At 39.7% G+C, this 21,213-nt stretch overlaps 1 protein-coding gene across 1 annotated transcript in view; it reads right to left on the reverse strand.

Annotated features, from left to right (window-relative positions):
* The window catches only part of IMPG2 (interphotoreceptor matrix proteoglycan 2), a 52,429-nt gene that overhangs the window by 4,908 nt on the left and 26,308 nt on the right, over positions 1-21,213 (reverse strand). Inside the window, 11 exon segments of the mRNA XM_050974054.1 lie at positions 1,008-1,218; positions 2,367-2,586; positions 3,481-5,174; positions 5,599-5,911; positions 9,541-9,623; positions 10,249-10,493; positions 12,401-12,418; positions 13,726-13,784; positions 14,834-14,995; positions 18,025-18,116; positions 18,561-18,607. Of these exon segments, the coding sequence (XP_050830011.1) occupies positions 1,008-1,218; positions 2,367-2,586; positions 3,481-5,174; positions 5,599-5,911; positions 9,541-9,623; positions 10,249-10,493; positions 12,401-12,418; positions 13,726-13,784; positions 14,834-14,995; positions 18,025-18,116; positions 18,561-18,607 (3,144 nt within the window).

Consider the following 21,213-nt stretch of genomic DNA (forward strand, 5'->3'; position numbering starts at 1 on the left):
TGAGAAAAAACTCCTGCCCTGATTGAGCCTTGCATGTGATATAACATCACTGCAAAGGCAGAACTGGAACAGGCTTGGTTTCAGATACTTACCTGCTTCTAAATAACGCTATCACACAAATGTTTAAATGTATAATGCATCTGTGACAACATACAATTTCAAAGTTCTAAAACCATTTTTATTTCTTCTGTTAACAGTCTAAGATTGACTTTAGAGAAGTTCTAGGTGAACTTTAAAAACAAAATCACGTTGGGAAACATAAATAACTACCAGTAGTAATACTATTGTTTGTGGTTTTCTTAATTTTTGTTGATAGGCACATTTTATTTTTAAAAAATAGACTATTACATTGTTTGAAAAGTAAAAAGTAAATTGCTATGTCAGGGGCATCACCAATTTGTCTTCATCTTGTACAAAGTCTTTTTGATTACCTGCAAAATACAGCAATCCTGTATCTTTCTTTTTAAGCAAATATCCTTCATCCTTGTATGAAACCACATGATTTTTCCCAAATATATACTGATTTACTTTCATGCTTTTTTCCAGACCAAAAGCAGTACATTTAATGTATTTATGCACTATCAATGTGATGTTCAGATATAAAGTTATGTTATAGAATTAACTCTCATAAGGTGACATGACACTATCAAACACTTTGCTACTTGAGAAAACCTCTGGAGGTAAATTCTGTCCCCCAAAGGCCAATAAAAGTGATTTGAACAAAAGAGTGTGTTCCATAACAACCTCTATTCCTTGTTAGTCTTATTTTCTGATGCTTCTGTTCTATTCATTTGTTACTGTCTCATTTATGATATATACATAGGAAAACAAATGTTAATACTGCAGCTTGCACTGAGCAGCACAACACGAATGATTATCTCAATCTACTCACTTGTTACACAACATTGCACAGAATTTTGGACAAATCTTATGGAATGCTACAACAGAGAGGGTACAATAGGAGTTTTCCTCCAGGAAGCCCAGCTTCCAGCAGCAGGGTGACCTACCTGCAGATGGCCCCTTGCCCAGGGCTTATGTCACACTTGCCGTCGTTCAGGCAGAAGTTTGGCTGCAGGTCACAAATGCTGTTGCATGGCAGCCCATCGATGCTGAGGTAGCCAGGGTTGCAGACACACTCAGCTTCCCCACTCCAGCGATTTACTAAGCATTCAGAGAACTCATTGCAGGCCTGGAACTTGCAGGGATCTGCTTGCTCACCTGACCATACACAGAGTAAAAACTATTAATGAAAGGGGAGAGCCTTAACTGAGACCAGGTGCTGGCTGCTGCCTTCTCTAATGGTCTCTTGATAACCCACAAAAATCCAGTGTGCAACTTTCCTGAGTAACAAAGGGTTCTGTTAAGGTGAACAAGCGCTAGCAAACATTCCTCTGTCAGCACATGCCAGTGGCATGGCTAAGACCACCAAAAAATAGCCAAAAAAGCAAGTATGAAGTAATCTTTTTCATGGTGAAACAGACAGTACCTCCTATTTTCTCTGTCTGCTGGAAGTCTCCCTTACAAATGAGTAAACCACAGGTGATCTCCAGTATTTCTTGCTATGGAAAACCTAGGCAGCATATGGGGAAGGGCAGTGGGATTTCAGGCACTCACCATCTGCTATAAGGGGATTTGCCTTTTTGTCTGCAAGGAGCACTAGCTTGTAGCATTCAAGATCTCTCACTTGTATCAGGCTTAAGAGGCTGGCATACTGCTCAACAATATCAGAACACTTGCCATGCTAATTAGACCATCCTTATAAGAGACCTCTCTGGGAAGAACAGCTACCATATGCCAACAGGTCAGCACTCATAGCTTTCTCTAACCTCAAAACAGGAGATATTTCTGGGCTGCTTATGTGGTAAACCACTGGCTAACTTGGACAGGGGACAAAACCAAAACAACCTTCTCCCTGTGTCAGAGAAGCAAGGGGGCCTGTGACTTTTTAGTGCAACCAAGATTTTATCCCAAGCATAAGGCAGCAACTGTTACCTGTGCAGTGCCCACCTGGCAGGTAAACTGGCTGCCACCTGTGGGAATAACCACGTGGAATAAGTTCAAACCACACATGAAAGTAAGCGCAAGAGAGATGAGCACCACTGTATAGGGTCCATCTATATGGATCCTATACAGCTTTCTCTGTCTGGGTCCCACTTTGACTTTCATTTCTTTAGTCCCAGAGCAGATTTTCATTTGTTTGTTTTTTTTTGTTTTTTTTTTTTTTTGCTCTATGAAAGACTGTCTTTCTAAAGCCCAGCCTGTGATGAGCAGTGAGCAGCCGCTGAACTGTTGGGATCCTTAGCACTTTTACCAGAATTTTTTCTGGATCCCTTGCTTTAAAAGCTGCATTTTCCTGCTGTCCTTACCCGATTCAACATCCAGGGAGTATTTATCAATGGCCAGGTTCATGGTGTGATATGCAGTGTTGCAGAAATCTTCCAGGATCATGTACACAGCGTTGGTGACATTCCGAGGCACAGGTTTGGCAAATTTCATTCGACTGTTCACCACAATGCTGCCATTTCTGAAGTTCAGGATTTCCAGATTCTGGAATCCTGTCAGATTTGACTGAAGGTAGGGCACCAGCTGCAACACAGGGGATATGACAGAAAAGCTGAATCTTTGAGTTTTTCTTTGCTCAAGCCAGTTGCACTGTTACTGCAGCAGACAATTAGAGTCTGAAAGATGCTATCCAAATCCTACATCAAGGGCATTAACCTTTACCCAGCTGAGGTCTGTGCTAGCAGCCTGCCAGGAGCCTGAGTACTTCAGACAGTTCTTAAGAGTATAGCAATTTGCAAGGAGTTTCTAAAAATCTACAATTCAGAAACACAGTTCTCAGGACATATATTGTGTTCTCCCTTGATCTAAGTACCTGGAATACTTGCCATTTCACAAGATTTTTCCTTCAAGCATGTCCCACTTCCCTTCCTCTGCTTTGCTTCCTTCATCTCTCACAGGAGAATGTTTCACTCAGGAGAGGGAATTTCCCAGTTAAAATTTGGCTGTTTTTGCTGTGTAACTCCTGTGAGGCTTTCCAAGTCATCAGTCAGGTTAGGAATGGCTTAGTTCTCTGAGCTACCTCTTACTTAGGACAGGTTGAATGTGTTTCAGAGAAGTTACCTGCTCACAGCCCCAGGTTTTCTTGGATCTAGCTCCCTACACACTAAATACAGAGCACTCTGGAAGCAAGCAGGGGGAGTGTATAGTGACTTCAGCTACACTGCTGTGTTCATTGGCACCAGCAGAGCAGCTGGTCCATGATGCCAAGGAGTTCTCCTTTAGAGAGACTAATATCTGAATAAAAGATGAACAGCATCTCACCACCCATTTCCAGACAGAAGTTTCCCCACAGAGGGACACAAGTCTCAAATGTAAACACCAGTTTTGAGTTGCTCTCTCTGAGGGATGACTAAATATAATTTACCAACAGCTTTTGTCTGTCTGGTAAGGGACATTTAGCACAGAAGTGACTCTTACCAGTTCCAGGAATCGCTGCTCCAAGGCTTTGTATTCAGGGGAGTTTTTATTAAACAGGTCCTCTGAAAACATCATGTTGGTGACCCGGAGGCTGAAGAACACAACGAGAGCTCGGGAGGGGACGGTGCTGCTGTAGTGAGTCTCATGGGTGGCCCAAGCCACACTGGCCATCTCTGTGGACTGGACACGAGTGGTTAGCTCGATGTGACTTTCAGTCATTCTCCTTCCCTCCTCAGTCTGCTCAGGAGAAAATTGGGCTGTGCTAACACGGCCCAGGTCTACTGAAACATCCAGGACTCTTGTTGCTTCATCTCCCAGCTTTGTTGAGGTAGCCACAGACAATGATGGCGTGGATCCCACAGGAGGGAGATGGGACGGAAGCTCAATGGTGCTTGTTGTTACACTCACTGTTTGATAATCCATAGCAGTGCTGAAGCTCATGGAAATATGGGTGCCATGGTCTGTACCCTCCTGTCCAGCAAAGCCCTCTAGGACAGTGGTGTGATCTATTGCAGAAGGACCTGCAGCTGGACCTTGAGTAACCACTGCTGGCACTGCTGGTTGCACTGTCTGATCTAAGGAGGTTTCTGGTGCCCTGTCAGAAGGCCAAACATCAGCTGGTTCCTTCACTGCTGATCCAAGAGTGTCTTGGTCTGCCAGTGATGAATCCAGGGCTTGCTGCTCTTCTGTGGAAGCAACAGGCTTTACCACAGAAGGATCTGCAGTCAGAATAGTTTCTAAAGAGATTGTGTCCAAGTGCCCTATTGTAGCAGCTTCCATTACATCTGGCTGCTTCACTGTGAATGCTTCTTCTACCACTGCCCTGTCTTCGCTGTGGTGCTCAACTGCTTCAGGGATTGTGTTTTGCTCAGGTTGCTCCACACTGACAGTCCCTGCAGATGTATGGAGACTATCTTCCACAGACAGATCTGTATGTGGTGGTGAGACAGGGGCCTCTCCAGCTGGCATGACAAAAGAGGAGTCATACATGCCCAGTGTTTCTGTCTGTGCAGATGGTTCCACAGACTGTCTGTTCCACTCTTCTGTCTGTAACAGAGGTACTTGCGGAGTTGTAGTCTCTGGAAAGACAAATATTTCAGACTCGTCAAGGAAATCTTTCATATCGACTATCCCTTCATTCTCATCTTTGGAAAGGTCATAATCTAATTTATTCCCAGAGTTAAGAATATAGTCTAAAATCATGCCTTCAGGAATATCCTCAGTTTTGCTTAATAAAGACTCATTGTCATCTTCAAGCCAGCTATCAGGACCAGGGTAGAAAACTGGTTCCAGGGTTGCTTCTTCCCAAGGCCAGATACTTGATTCCATTTCTTTTCCTGAACCATCAAAAGCTGAACCAGACCCATCATCATATATAACTCTATCTCCAAGAAATATATCAGTTTCGTCTTCCATAGGGGGCACTTCTAAGGGAAAAGGAATTTCTTCCACAGAGTCTGCACTGTCACTGCCCTCAGGACTACCTTGGATTACTTCTTTCTTCTCTTTAATATCAGTCTCTACAACTGATGAAGAGGCCACTGTTGGTGCAGAAAGCAAAGGAACTGCATAGTCATCGGTAGATGGAGATTCTTCAGGCACAAGGTGAGAAGGACTTAAAGGCAAAAGTTCTTCAGATGCTCCAGTGTCTTCAAACATTAAAATTTAAAAAAAAATTGACAATTAGATGTTGTCTGTGATAAAAAGTGTCAAATTTCATTAATTTTATTATCTGTTGATCCGTGTTCCACATTTTCCAAAATAGATCCCAGCCTTTGTATGCCAAAGTCATAAGGACCCCTGTTAACCTCTCCCACTTTACATTCAGATTTATTCTATGGGCCAAGTCAAGACACACAAAATCATTTCTATGCTATTTAACAAGTGCCATGTATGTATCATTTCCAGAAGAGAGAAAAAGGTATTATTAGCTATTACAAGCATTTTACCTTGGTATATAGCTCTTGGATATTTGCACACACAAAAGGTAAAAACTGGCAGAGAAAGATACTCAATTTTCAGACCTTTCTGAAAACTCATTTCAGTGAACTATAGTTTGGTGAGTATCAGGAAATACTTGTATCCAAATTTAAGCTTTGGTCAATATCACTAACTTACCATCTAAAGAGCTGGGGGCTGAAAGCCATTCCAGAGAGTCCACAGAATCATGCTCTAACACTGGTACAGTGACTAAATGAGTAGTCTCTACATTCTGCCCATCAGGCAAAGAAGTGACATCAACCTCTGAGGAAAGGGGAGCTTCAGGTGCCAAACCAGCCTCATAGTCAACGTTCTCTGGTCTTGGCTGGATTTCATTGTCACTGGCCTGCTCACTGTCTGAGCTGGAATCTGGTTTGGTGTAATCAAAGGGCAAGGCATTGCTGACTGTCGACTCATCTGCAGAAGGACGTTCAGCTGTAAAGGTGCTGTCCTGGAACATAAAGCCACTGTTAATATTTCCACTGTTATAGGGGAATCTCTGGTTGTCTGCATTGGGCTGAACACACAGAAGGGGGTAACAGCAGGCAGTGGCCAAGCCTCAGACTACTGCTTCTGAGGGAGCAATGCACAGCAGCAGGATGAGTGGCAAATACAGACCCTTGCTAATCTTGTGCAACAGACATGTAAGATGCACATCCTTCTGACAAATGGCATGTCCAGTCATGTCCACCAAAAAGGGAAAGGAGCCATTCTGATTGCTTGGAGTGCAGAGCCCCTTAGGGTATTAAGAGATTTACCATCTATAGCCAACACCGTCTCCTTTCCTATGCTGAAAAAAATCAGTCTATCCATCTCCAGCTAAATCAAAGATAAATGTTTTCTGCCTTCCTAAAGCATGATGAGCTGTTATTCATCAGCCAGACAACCAATTCAGTAATTCTAATATTTCAGTTATATGATACATGAAACAGTGTAGAAAGTGAACTTCAGTGAGTGCATGGCCAGTTATCATTTATTGATATCTTTTAGTTTGTGATGAGATAGTGGGGATGAGAACCCAGGAGAATAACAAAAACCAGAGCATAATGAAGAGCATTTAGAACCTAGAATAATTTAGTGTCAAAGCCAAGATACCTGTGCAGAAAGTAAAAAAAATCTATCAGTAGAAATGAACAACAAAATGCAGGCAGAATAAATTTGTGATTATTTGAAATTTGAAAAAGTAATTTGTCATTACATCTCCAATTTCCATACTGTTTACTTACTATTCCATGTTCCAATCATTAGTTGGTTTACAGTTAAAGTAGTTAGCATATTTCATCTTTGAATAGTAACCTCCTACTGTGGTGTCTGATGAGGTAATTTTATTAGAAAAAGGCAATAAAGATAATAAGTTTTTTGGTCAAGGCTATGAAAGCAAGCTGATAGCCTAAAACTCAGGAATTAGTGTTTTACATGGATACCTGCCCACATATAAATGCTGTGCAGCAGTGGGATATGGACCAAAAACCCTGTAGGGTATGAAAAACTGCCAAGCAATTTCAAGAAACAGCAATTTGCTAAGGGCTAACAAACTGCCAATAGTGACAAGTACAGTACAGTGGACACAGGTTTCTGTAATTTCAGTTCAAAACCACTGTAATAATTTCTGTAGCTCACTCTTCCTGTCATATCACTCTGTGTTGCTTGACCAGCAGGAGTAACAGGAAGAAGCCAAATACTTTTCAATTTGAAGTTTTACTCCAGGTTGAAATGTGGGTGAATTAAATATTCAGCTTAATTCAAACTGCATTTGAATGCTTTGGAAACAGAACAGTTAAGGTACTTTTTTCTTCTTAAATTACTTGTTTGCATGTAATGATCATATTTCAAAATGCCAGTTTTTATGCCACAGCAGTCTCGTTCAAATTTTTTAATTTATATGGTTGAGACAATCAGTTGAAAAGTATATATACCATAGAGACCTGTGCCCCAGCAATTTTATATTTGGCAAGACTAGCCACTATAAATAAAGCTGTAAAAAAAGTTACTGAACAAAATTAGAAATAATTTACACATATAAATTCCTTAAAGAATGAATTAGGACTACCAGCAATTTCTCCTCAATACATTTATTTAATGAGAGCATTTAGTTGCCAGGGATTGCACCTCATCATTTATTTGAATGGGGATAAATGCTCTTGTGGCAACTAACATTATTCAAAGATTTTTGTTACAAGGGAATATATTATACTAACAAGTTTAACACCATATTGGCTACTTCTAGTTTTCACCAGAATGTAAAAGGCTTACAAATATGACAGATGGCTGTAAACACAGAACCCTTCTCCCTGATTTTTCATTTTCTGCAGCCAGAAAGGCATTGCAATCCTCAAGCCAGAGTGTTCTTCCTCTTACAACTCAACATAAACAAGAAAATACAGATTTCAAAAACTAGACCTGATATTTGCTTTACTTTTAAAGAGAGCTGCAAAACTCAAAAGAATCAGTTGTACCATCTAGTAGCAAGGATGGTGAAATCATGACAGTCCCATGTAATGTCATGATATTGGTATGCTAATACAAATCCAGTTTATTCTCAAATCCCCTGGGGAAAACTATAGCAAAATTCTTTTCCATAGATAACAGTTCTACTTGAAAGCAGCTACTTGAATCATAGAGGTTTAACATCTGTGGAAATAATTGTGTACTCGTTAAGCAGATTTAGGATTTTCTCATATTTAGCTGAAGCTACTTTGCAAATTACTTGCGTACGGCAGATTGTACACAGCTGGTTTGGGGAAATACTTGACACCTTTTACATAATCAGGGTTTTTGACTGAAGGCATAGAAACCTTTATTCACAGTCATGATTACAGAAGTATTACTTCCACAATTTTTTGTCATAATAATATTCCCAAAAACTGGTTTAGAATTAATTATTGCAAAGCTACCACTACTCTAAAATATCTTCCTGCCTGCACACCTGTCAGAATGGCAGAACTCTTTGTCTTACTACAATAAACATCTACAACATTTTAGACCAGTTAGATGTCTCCAGTAAGATATCTCCAGTAGAGAAACACCTTTTCTGAAAGCCAACCTAAATTATTGTTTATCTACACCATGTTTAATCCATTAAGGCAAATCCACACAATTTTTTATTTGAGACATCAATGAGTAGTTTTTAAGACTCAGAGAAAGCTGTCATGAAATTCAGGACATTATACCTACATCCATTCTAACAATATTTGCATTCTGTGAAAACAAATTTTGCTTACATAAAAATTTCAGAAGTTGGCTAAAATTGAATGTGTCTGTGTTCATAACATTATCTCATGATGGACTGAGTAAGAACCTACCATCCAGCACAAGTGGATCTGGATTTTAGGGCATGATCTGAGCTCATTTCTGTTGAAAGCACATCTGTGTTACAGAACAGAGTGGAGAGCAGAAACCAACTGCCCAGACAATGGTTCAGCACTCAGAAGATCTCTCTGTTGGCAGAACTGACTTGATCTCAGCATTGCTGGCACCTAACTCAGTATCTTTGCTAAAATCCTTTTGTACAGACATGGTCAGGGACACCAAGTCTCCCGTCCAATAGGGAACTCTAGTCTGTGTCTTGGATTATTCCAGAGGGAGTCAGAGGAGACAATTACAATTTCAAGAGACAAAAAAAAAAAAAAAACCAAAAAACAGTGTCAGTTATTTTCCTCTGCTGGTATTAGGAAGGTGGACATAATTTGAAAACCAAATTGAGAACTTTTCTTTGAAATAAGTACAGTAACAAAAGGAGCTTATGAAACTTAGCGTTTTATCTCTTCTAGCAGCCAGCTGTAGGGTTTACATCTATTTCTCCTTTCCAAAGAAAAGTAGCATCATAGAAGGAAGAATCACCTCTTTAGAAAGGTTTACAATCAAAATAGGATGATCACAGAAAACTGTTGGGCAGCAGACACTAGTATTGTCACGTAAGAGGTTTCACCAGTTTTTACTCCAATATAAGGTGTGCCTTCATTAGTACTTACTCTGCATGAACAACAGGACAGAGAAGCTCTGAGTGTTGGCTACAATTCTACCTTGCTGAACTAAATAGTTCAAATGTGTCCAAAGGCCACTGCTCAGAGCCATACTCACATCAAACTCTGGGCGCTCCAGCACAACTGGGTGCTCAGTAATCCAGGATGGGTCTCCTGATGTGGAGTGCAGTATTTCCTTCACTGTGGAAATAGAAACACTTGGGATCTAAAGGCTGCAGTAACAGTGTGAGGAAGTGGTGTTGGAAGACTGACTGAAAAACCCTCTCTGGCTACAGATCTGGAAGTAAAATCTTCTCAAAAATTTTGCCAGAGAGATTTTGTTTCTGGAAATGCCTCCAAATCACTGACAGAAAGTGAAGGGGAAAGATAAGAACAAAGGGGTGTCAGCACTCATTCATCACCTCTAGCAGGATCACTGAATATTCAACAATAATCTGGGTATTCCCTTTGTGCTGCCTAAGGCCAACACAGAGCTACTAATTTGAAGATCACCCTGATGCAATGTGCACCACGTTTCCCCCTTCTATTCCTATTAATTTTTGAAAGTATTACTGAAACTGCACACCACAAACCTCAGTTTTAAAACAAGAATTAAAATAAAATGGGGGGCTGGGCTAATGGATGAAGAATGGGATGCTACTGCTAATGACTTGACCTAGTTAAGATCAGAGCAAAACAGGATATAACATAGTTGATTTTGTTCTGTTTAATTTTTCAGAGGACAGCTAAATAATTCACTCATCTGAGATTTATTTTATAAGAAGTCAGACGTGTGGCACACCAGTGCATCAGAATTAATACCCACCATTAGTAAGCTGAAGAGAGTTTGGGTCTAAAGAGATGGAAACATTTTCGAGCAGAGCATTTTTCTGGAGGATCTCAGCAATATAATCTCTGAAATCACTGATGGTGTACACAACTGTTGGATTATCCTCTATGCCCATGAAGGAGTTGTCCTCCACCTTGTTTGAATGAAGGTTAATCAGGTCCCAGGTGGCATTGCTGATGGCTTTTCCATCAAATGTGACAGCATAGTGAACTTCCACCCCACTTCAGTTGAACAAAGAGAAAGAACACAGATGAGAAATCCCAGATTTTCCTGAGCAAGCAATCACTTCTTTTTTTTTCACAAGGGCACACATCAATATCCTTTTTAATACAAAAATGCACAGCTTTAAGGATGAATAAAAACTACTTGATTCTTTTAACAAAGTTCTCAAGGGAAATGGAACCCAAAACTGACACCTGGTCTGGTGCCAGTCCCATATTTCCACTAGTGAATGGCAGGCAGACCACAAGCAGACCAAAACACTGACTTTCTGCAAGGATTATTCGTGGATCCACCAGCATGCAGTGGTGAGAGTGGTGATTTTAAGATTATACCAAAAATAGGAATGGCTCTGAGGTATGAAAATAGACAGGAAAAATATGTTGTACATAGTAGCAAGTGAGAGCCCTAATCTCTGTCACTGTGCAGTATTAACCTGCTTGAAAGAATGTTTTTAATGGTAATAAAATAGTATTTAATTCATCAAATTAGGGAAATTTATCTAGACTCATTTGATCATTTATTCTATAACTCAGTTTGTGTACAGTTTAGGGGTTTTTTCATATTAGCTGTCCTCCTTTTCTTAATTTTCTTTTCCTTAATACATCTGGATGTCCTTTTCCACATGACAAATTAGGCTGCAATCAGATTTACCATATGCTGGGCTTAAGCACAAGGGAACTTTACAAGATGAACACATTTTGGCTGTAGACAGAACACAGCAAGAGAAATTAAGTAACCTCTGAAGCATTAGAAACATGTGCTCTGAATACAGGTTTTCCTGATTCCACAGAGCTGGATTGGATTTCTAAAACAATGGCTCTGTTCAGAGAAGTCTTTAAAACCCCAGTTCCAGATACAACAGAGAAAATTCACAAACACACCGACTAAACCCAGGAGTTGGGGTTGTGCTGCTGGCTCTGTCATTGACATGAGCCCACCATGGGCTCTGACTGTCAGCAGAGGAGATTGGAAAGGACAGCAGTAGTGAAAAGGCACAGGAAAGATGGAACAGAATGTGCTCCTCAAACACAACATTTAGGTTTAATGCAACTGTGCTACCATTCATAATGCCTAACAAATAACTACAACACCATCCTCTTTCTGGAAAGGGCTGAACATCTGCTGCCTGGAGCATAGCCCTTGAGAACAGTTGCATATAGTTTGTAAAGAGATTTGTGTTTCTAACCTTTTTTGAAAAGTTAGAATGCTCATTCTCTTTAAACTTGTTCATGGAAACTGGCTATGCTGAGATACACACAGAACAAATTAATGTATTCAGTAAATTAAGGCTGCAGTTCTTTTTCTGTCTCGTGACATACTTAACACTTCTTTCCTAAAGAAGGAAAATTCTGGATTCTTAACTTGCATATGGCTGATGGAAAACAAGTCCAGACTAACCCCATGTTCTGTTAAAGAACATTTATTAAAGTTCTGCTGAGATCTGCAGCACCTCTGGCCTTGAAGCTAAGCCAACAGCCTTTGCTGGAGAACTGCAGGGTTCTTATCTACTTCAGTTTCAGTAATAATAATAACCCCATATCTATTCAAGACTTTGCTGCAAAGTATGAAGACTTTGAGTAGTTGTTCAGCAATCTTGTTTTCTTCACAAAAGAGATTCTTATATACAAGTTATTCCAGTAGCTGACTTGTGTTTAGGATGATTTTTCCTGGTGTGTTGTTTTTTTATTTTTTTTAATTATGACTTAAATAAGCAAATTATGTTTATCCTTAATTGAAACAGATCAGTTTCTTGCAGTTTCTGGTAGAATCTTCTCTCACAATATTTATGTTAAATAACTATCTTGCTCTGAACACAAAAATACAAATCCCACAAAACAATGCCCTGCAGCGAAACATGTTTTTGCCATCTGTATTATGACAATATCTATAAAAAAGTTGTCTTTACCTGTCTTCCTCGGAAGGGCTGATTATAAAAACAAAAACAGAACAGCAAAACTCATTAAATTAATGTCATAACTTCCCTTAAGTCTTAAAAATTTAACACATGTGCTTTGGTATTCTACAGAGCATAATCACATGAAAACACATACAGGAAAATCATTTTAGTTGCATAGTTATTCATAGTTACTCAGCTACATAACAAATTGTTCTGTTTTTAGAGAACTAAAAGATATTTTCTATTGATCCCAAGGAATCAGCAGAGCAGAGCCATCTCAGATTATTGTAATTAATGTAGGTAAATTGCTGTCAGTATCAAGAACATCAAGGCTCACTTAATTCTACCTAAAGGTTTAACTTACAACCAATGGGGGTTTGTCATGCACAGCAGAAAAAAGACTTTGCCAGAAATATCAGCCCTTTATTTGTCTTCTCAAATGAACCTAGTGCTTGCAAACCTACTAGACTGCAAATATCAAGATGGAAGGTTTTGCTACCTTCCAGGCTGAAAACTGGATGCAGCCTAGGATTCCAACTACAAGACCTCTCTCACTACAGTTGCTTTGTTACCTACATGTATGCTAATTAAAATACTCCAGACTATAAATTCTAAGAAATACAGCTTAGTCTCAAAGAAAACACAATTTAAATTAACTCATGAAAACACTCATTAGGTTCTAAAAGTTATATCCAGTCCATTCAAGAAAAATTACAATTTGTGAACCCTGTACTCCAAAAGTCAGACATTTTACATTTGATGCATTAACTTAACAAATTAACTTTAAATGTCACTCTGAAGCACAAATGGATTTAAAAGTACATTTCTAGGAATACAGGGAGTTAAAACACTCCAAATCATTTATCACACTATGCCTCACCTCTTTCTTTTGATCCAAGAATGAGAGACCTTTACATATCCTAAACACTAACCTTTAGAGCCATCCCAAATTAACATTAAGAATTTGAAAAATAAATTTAAATACACCATTTTTTTCCAAAAGGATTTCTGTATCGTTCCTTGTTTAATACTTGGATATAGTCCTACTGCTACTTCTAATATATCTTTCAATTTTAGGATAGAATCTTGAACAATAATGCCTTGTCTTAATATCACAGCAAACATTTCATGTGAAGAATGCCAGAAGGAAAAAAAACCAGTTCTGTATTTCTATTTCAGTTGCATATATAGAGGTACCAAATATGAGAGCAGACAGTTAATACATGCTAGGAGTTCCCACACATGCCTGACATCCTGCCAAGCATCGTGTCAGCTCATTGCACCGTCCTACATGATCATGTTCAATCACCATATATGCATCAGGATCTTTGTACCTGTAATCCAGGACATGGATGGTTTTGTATCCAGGTAGTCCTTCAAATACGCTTTTAATCTATTTGGACAGAAAAATAAAAAAATTAACACAGATCCCATTCACTTCTGCTCATGTGGTGAAAAATTAGGAAACCTTTCTAGCATTGTCCAGAAATGTATCTGAGCTGTTGTATCTCAGAGGTGAAAAACAGTTAAATATTCTTTTATTTATGGAAGAGTAGTTTTGGTGACATTGTTTCATTATTAGAAAAAGGAGAAATAAAAAGTATGAAGAACAACATTCAGCGTTCCTCAAGAACTGCCTAGAAACATTCCAAGGGGAGAACTGGAAAGCAACTGCCAAGATAATCAACTGTGCTACAGGAGACAAAACCAAGACAGAGAATACTGAAAGTTCATGCTGGTTTAGAAAGTTTTTTACCTTCCAAAAATCCTTGCCAGTTGAGGATTATTTTTTACTCTGTAAATTCTGGTTCCCCTCCCCCATCTCCTTATTTTTAAACTGTCTCTGGTGACATCTAAATTATCACAGTGCTGCTGACTTTTTTTCCGAGAGCTTCTTTATTCAAACTCAGAGAAAACCAGGCAAGGGATCAAAGCAGTGGAATATCCATGTGCCAGGTGGACTCTGTCCCATCCAAGATTTTTTACACACACACATACCATGGCATTGCTACTGGGACTCACAACTAGGAAAACTAAGATGTCTAGCCTATGCTAGCAACTTGTGAAAGTCATGGTGATGATTTTTGGCTGCAGTAAAGAGTCCATTTCTTTCCCATTTGGCCCAGGATCTGGCACAGGGTTAGCCCCAGTACAAAGGATTCAGAAAACCAACCCAAATTAAATGACTAGGAAGGAGGCAAAGGTAGAGAAAAGATAAGCAGCCATATGACAACTTTGATGCCTGTCTAAAGAGAAAAGGCAGACACACACCCAGCTCCCAAAATATGATGGCAATATAATTACCACTGTCACAGACAAAATAAAAAGCAAATATTGGAAACCATAGGCAGACAAAAATCAGCAGCCCTGACACAGCTGCTTTTTGCTCTATTGCTTTGCAGAGCCAGCAAAAGGAAAAATGAAGTTAGGGAAGGGAATCACCTGAGAAATGAATCGTTCAGACAGCAGTTGATACTCAGCAGCAGATGGGTCCTTCAGCTCCTCACTGTACTGTTCACCAACAATCAAAATGTTGAACTCAATCATCTGCTCAGTTACAGGCCTGACTATCTTCTCATCCTGCTTCTTTATCTCGTTATTGATCTGGAAGGGAAGGAAGGAGGGAGAGAAGAGACACTTAGTGGCCCGTGAATGCTGCAGTCCAGAGCACAGTGTGCACTGCTGGAGCCATCGGCACCCCTGTGTGCCTGGCACTAACATGGAGAGCTCGTGAAGCCTCAGGAACAGAGGCAGCAACTAATGAGGAAGTCTACTAAGCAAGAACACTTCCTGAGAATCCTCATGTTGAAGGTAATTCTGTTTTCCATTTGGACACCTTTAGTGTAAATCCATCTCACTGACCTCGGGTACAAAGTGAAATACAGATGTGTGGGATGTTCACGAAGCAATTTAAAGAGCAACCATGGCTACTCAAAAACCTCACTTGAGCCCAGTCATTGTAGGCTGATTTACCCTAAATTTACTCATTTATCACAAGGCTCCTACTCACTCTTCCAGCTGGAAGACAAGCTGCCTTTGCCAAGTTCTACATTTGGAATAACACTCTGTGTTGTTCAGCCTCTGGGGGTGAAGGATCCCCCCAGATATACAATGGGCACTGGGAATGGGAGCTCAGCTGAGCTAAAGCTGTGAGCTTCAACTGCTGTGTCTACAAAAATGTCTACTCATTTTATTTCAAAAAACCCCAGAGCAGTGGCTGTGGCATGTATCAGAGATGCATGGAGCTATCATAGTTGCCACAGGCAGCAGTGAAAGCCAAGTTTTAATCCAATTTGAATGACTGAGCATGCTTTCTGCTTACTTCCCTAGTATTTTCAAAATAGCATATTATTCCTTGTGGTATACTGAAAGACACCAGAAAAAAAAAAAATTAAAATAGAGATTTGTCTGGGAGGGAAGAGAAGGCTGGCTTGTTAACTTTATTCAAATGTCATTTTCTATAGGTTTTGTCTTTGACTACTTACATGCATCTTTGTTGTTTTTTTCTATTAAAAAAGGAAAAATAGAGATGCAGAAAAACAGATCTTTTCAATAAAGCTGCAGTCTAAGTTATGCATCATGCAGGAAATGGAAAAAAACTTTCTCCAGAAAGTTTATCTGCCATCAGTGAGCAACTTCTACATTGTTTGGGAACCCTCTAAAATTTTTTAGTTCAATTCTCTTTCGGCCCCTCACATTCCTTTTCACTGGATAACTGTCCAAAGACCATAAGGACTGGTATATTACTTAGTTAGCATGTGAGAGATACACATTTAGCAGGCATATACATATTGCTATCATTTGGCTGTTTGCAACACCATGTAGTTTAAATAATTTATCAGCCCCCCTACAGCCTGGTACAGTGAGCTTACAAAGGGCAGAAGATGATCTTTGCTCACTCCTGGCCTTGCAATCAGCAATGCATTTTGGCTGCTAAGAGCAATGAGGAGGGATGTAACTTTACTGAGTAAAAATGTTATAGCAGCAGCAGCAATCTAATTCTAGTTCCTTTCCAATTTACTGAGTGGTCCTATTCTCTGTTCCAGTAGAAATATTCCAGGCAGTTCTGTTTCAAAAGAAGAATAATTCTGTTCTTGGGACCAAACCACAAGTGTTCTTGGTACATAGCATAAGGCCAGACCCTGCACTCGAGTCAGAAGCTGTCTGCTTCATATTCTGTATTTATTCCAGCATCAGAGCTCCAGTCAGCACTGAAAGCTCTGGAAGAAAGTACAGTTTGGTTCAGCTTTGTTTCAGGGCCACACTAGATTATTGAGCAATATGGCCCAGTTAATCCCAGTACAATAAATCAGCATGTGAAACTTTGTGAACTTCTCTGTGATCCATTGGGAGCTTCATTTTTACAAGAAAAAAAAAAAAAAAAAGGCCAGCTGATGGATTGGTAACAATGGTTTACAAAATTTTCTTCAGTCATGTTGACCCATGAATAATGCAATTGGATTCTAGAGTGTGGAATTAAAATTTCATCTGGAGGACCTGATTCCTAGAAGCAAATACTGCCCTGGGACCTGTGTGCTGGTCAGCTCATTTCTAGGGAGATGCTTTAAATATGGGGTCTAGACTTCCTTGTGTTGTGAGCTTTGGTTAAATATCACAGAAAGAGTGACTTGTAAGATGTTAAATACAAGTTAACCTACATCAACAGAGGAAAAAGAACAGAGTATCAGAGTATCGAGGCTCTCCAGGCCATCTTTCTGCTGTCCTACACAACTGTACCCCGCAGACCCTTGAAACTCTTCTACAGCAACCTAAGGAATATTCTGCTTCCATAGGAATAATAGTGTTCCACATTCTTCTTGGAGCTTTCAGAGCCACTAGGCATTCCCTCTCTAGTCCTATGACACTAGCAAAATCCTCACCTGATAATTCAACTGATAAATTATCTCCCACTGTGGGGTAAGAGGTATTTCAAAGCCTCTTCAAATGGAAAAAAAATCTGCCCAGGAAAATGTTTTAAAACTTTAGAAATTCACTCCCTGGTTTTATTGATTCTGTGGTGATTTTTTGCCTTTTTTTTTTTAATATACCTCTTATGTATTCTCAGTACCTTTAGCATACATACAATTCCTTAGTCTGATACCTTAGCATAGTCCTGGTATTCTGTTAGGCCAGGAGACCAAACACCCTAAAGGCCTCACAGCTGGAGGCTAGAAAGCCTTACACTATCTTGGGAAACCAAGGCCCCCTCTAGAACACTTCCTGTAGGCCAGGATTAGGCCAGTCTAAAGGAGAACACTTGGGGATAGGAGGATGTCACACTATTCATTCAAGCCTCTCATTGGAGCATCTTTGTTAGATATACTAATTTGCAAGGTCTGTAAGATTGCATATGTGATCTATACCATGAGTGTGCATTTCAGTGTGTTCCACCTTGGCAAATTGTTGCACCATAAGAATCCTTATTAAATACTGAGGTAAAAACCCTTTATCCCTTAACCGTGTCTGGCTCTTTAATTTTAGGACCAAGAAAAAGGCATAATTATGAAATCCTAGTTTGTATTAACACACCATATTAACAACACCTTTAATTGCTATTAAAATGCAAATAACCATAAAAAATATCTTGTAGGGAAGGCAACAGAATGTTGAACCAAATGAAAAAACCCACTCACAGTGGTGTCCACATTGTCATGCTCATGGACGGTATCACCCACAGGACTCTCGACAGAGACCTCATGAGGGGGAGGAACATTGGCAGCTGCATCTGAGTTTGAAAGAGAGCAGTATTATTTTGTTTGGGTTTGTTTGTTGTTTTTCTATTCACCCACAGAAGCAGTTCAGCAAGCATAAACCAATAGTCAAATTTGATTCCTGTTCCCATCATCAAGACAGTAAAAGCATAGGAGACACATGAAAAGCCTGAGGAAAAGTATCAAATACACTAAAATCACTATAAGATGCTGATACTCTGCTAAGCAGATGTATTTTTGGGAACATGAAGTTAGGTGCAGTAAAACTGGCACAGAACTAATTTCTTGAGTAGGATTTTCACGATTCATGAAATAAGAAAATGTCAGCACATAACATTATCTCCAGATTACAAATGGCATTAGAGAGTTGTAAAAATTCAGAGCCCTTTCTGATCTCCCAACACATGAATTTCTCAATTTTCAGAATCAGCCTTAACAGCAGTTAGATAAAAACTGACCTCTCAGTGTGGTAACATCAGCATCCGAAGGTGGAGTAGGAGTCCCACTAGATAAATAAAACAAATCAGAAATTGAAGCTGGATATGGTAAGAGAAATGCTGAAGTTTTTGATATTTCAGTGATTCTGATACTACACCAAGAAGCACATGTGCAGAAGAAATTTTTCATGGTACTATTTTGCTGATAAATTCATAAAAATTAGGCTTAATGGTATTTCTGATATATTTTGCAGCTTAGATTTTGGGTCACTTGCATCATACAACGCATCATGTGTGTCTCTGTGTTGCTAAGCCTCTTATATCCCAAATGACCTGGAGTCCCATACAAAAATACATTTTGACTTCTAGTTCTGTAAAGAAAGAAAATGCAAAGAGATAAACTGCAAAGGTAACTGGTAATACCCTATAAACCACCCAGTTTTTAAAATCCTCCCCCAGAACACTAAAACACCATAACTGCACTGAAATTGCTGCAAGATGGGTTCTTTCCATAATTAATTTTACTCTGCTTATTTGGAAATCTTCAAAACACATCAGTTTCCAAACCCACTTACGGGATTCACACACATGCATAGAACAGCTCTGGGCCAAACGTGAAAAGAAGAACAATCACATGAAGCCTGCTAGCCTGAAGAAAAACTAACAGCTTTGACAACCCTTACAGTAAACCCAAGCTGCATGGAGCCAATTCTGTAAGCCTGGAGCTACTGTCAGGTTACCAAGAGCGGGAGACATGCTCTGACAGAAACAAGTCTTTCCTGGATGAAGGGAAAATTATTTTCTGAGTTTGCCATATTGTTAATATATACAGCACAAGCAATAAGACTGGAGGCTTAACTGCTGGGGAGAGACTGAACACGAACATTGCTGAAGTTCAGTGTATTGAGATATTTCTCTCACTTCTAAAGGGTCTCCTTTTTCACTGGTGATCTTACTTGTGGCATGAAACACCCATTGCAGCAAGTTGTCACTTCACAACATCAGCCATGCTTCCTGGCCTTGCCAGGTTTGTTTTATGATTCACATACTCTACCACTGGTCTTGCAGTCCTCCTATCCTCGAGCAAAACTCCACTCAAAGTTACTATCTCCCCTCCTTCAGGCTGTATAGTCAGTCTTTGCATTACTCCAAAAAAGGCTTCCAGCGCCAGCCAGACAACCAGACTCGCAGCTACATTCTACAGGTACCAGAGCACCAGCATATGGTCAGAGACCATAGTTTCACTGAGGTAATGTCTGAAACACTTCCTCTCTCTGCCCCTCACAGACACAAGGCTTACGTGCCAATAAACAGACCTGAAGGCAAACCTGATGAAGTTTCTATTTGAATCAAGAATCTTTTCACCCATCCTTTCCCAGAAAGCACAGTCAATCCAAAATAATTAACTATACCAAAACATAGTTCAGGGAATGTTAAACCGACAGGGTGACATCAATTCTAAAATATTAACAAAATAATAAAAACTTCCACATGAAAGAATAAGAAAATACTTATTCAAGAATTTAAACAGTACCTTCCTGTATTTTCTTGCACAAATAAAATCAATGAACTCCATGCAAGCTTTGAAGTGTAGTTGTGCCTGCTTCCATCTCATAGACACTGGTATCTGTTCTCAGCCAGCACAGTGTAAGACTGCTTTTGAGTTTGCCAATTCTTTGGCAAACTCAGTAAATCTAATCATTTCCAAAGCTGAAAAATTTTACTAAAAAGTGTAATTTAGACAAGATAAGGATATTTTAGGGATATTTTCTTGAGAATGCTGGTTATGTTTTGGAGGTATTTAGTTTCTTTACTCATTTGTCATCTTAGAACTGCAATTAAAACTATTGCTTAATTATTAATTGGTCTGATGAAACATTTTCCAATTAAGTTCACCTAAGTTCAAGATGCCTCTTTTACCAGTTTCAATAGGAAGTATATTACATCTATAACAGAGTGTCACCAAATTACAGCATCAGAGCATTTTAGTGCTCCATGTTCAATGTTCAGAAGCAAGAATTACTGCTTTTCAGGAGGGGTGAACCAGTTTGGGATTTTATTCCTTACAAGCTGTTCAGTGTAACTAGGGTCAGAATGGAAACTCAACAAAAGGAAAACAATGAATAGGAAAAACTCTGCTACAGGATTTTTGATGTTCTGGTCCATTCAAACCTATCTCTAGCCATTAGCTGAGTCTTGTATCCACCCCCTTTTCTAAAGAAGAGGACAATAAGACACATGATTTTCTGTGGGAAGCCCTGATCCCAACCTAAGACTTGTGGGACTTGATCCAGGTAGCCACATGTTGGTGCCCACTATTCTCTGAGGGGCCTCCAGGCACTCCTGACCTCCAGCTACTGCCCCACAAGGCACAGGTCACCCACACATCCCACATTGTCCCTGCCAGCCTTCTGTACACTTGTGCTGCAACTCAGGGCATCTCATAAGGACCAAAATTCCTATTTGGCCAACTGAGCACCCAAATCTGGGGTGGGTTAGCCTTGGCCAAGGGCCAAACACCCACCCAGCCACTCTCTCGCTCCCTCCATCTCCAAAACATTGGGAAGGAAATAGGATGAAAAGCTTCTTGGTTGAAATAAAGCCAGGATGATCACTCACCAGTTACTTCCATGGGAAAATCAGACTCAGCTTAGGCAAAACTAATTTATTGCAT

The sequence above is a fragment of the Serinus canaria genome, chromosome 1 (assembly GCF_022539315.1).
Source record: "Serinus canaria isolate serCan28SL12 chromosome 1, serCan2020, whole genome shotgun sequence".
NCBI lineage: Eukaryota > Metazoa > Chordata > Aves > Passeriformes > Fringillidae > Serinus > Serinus canaria.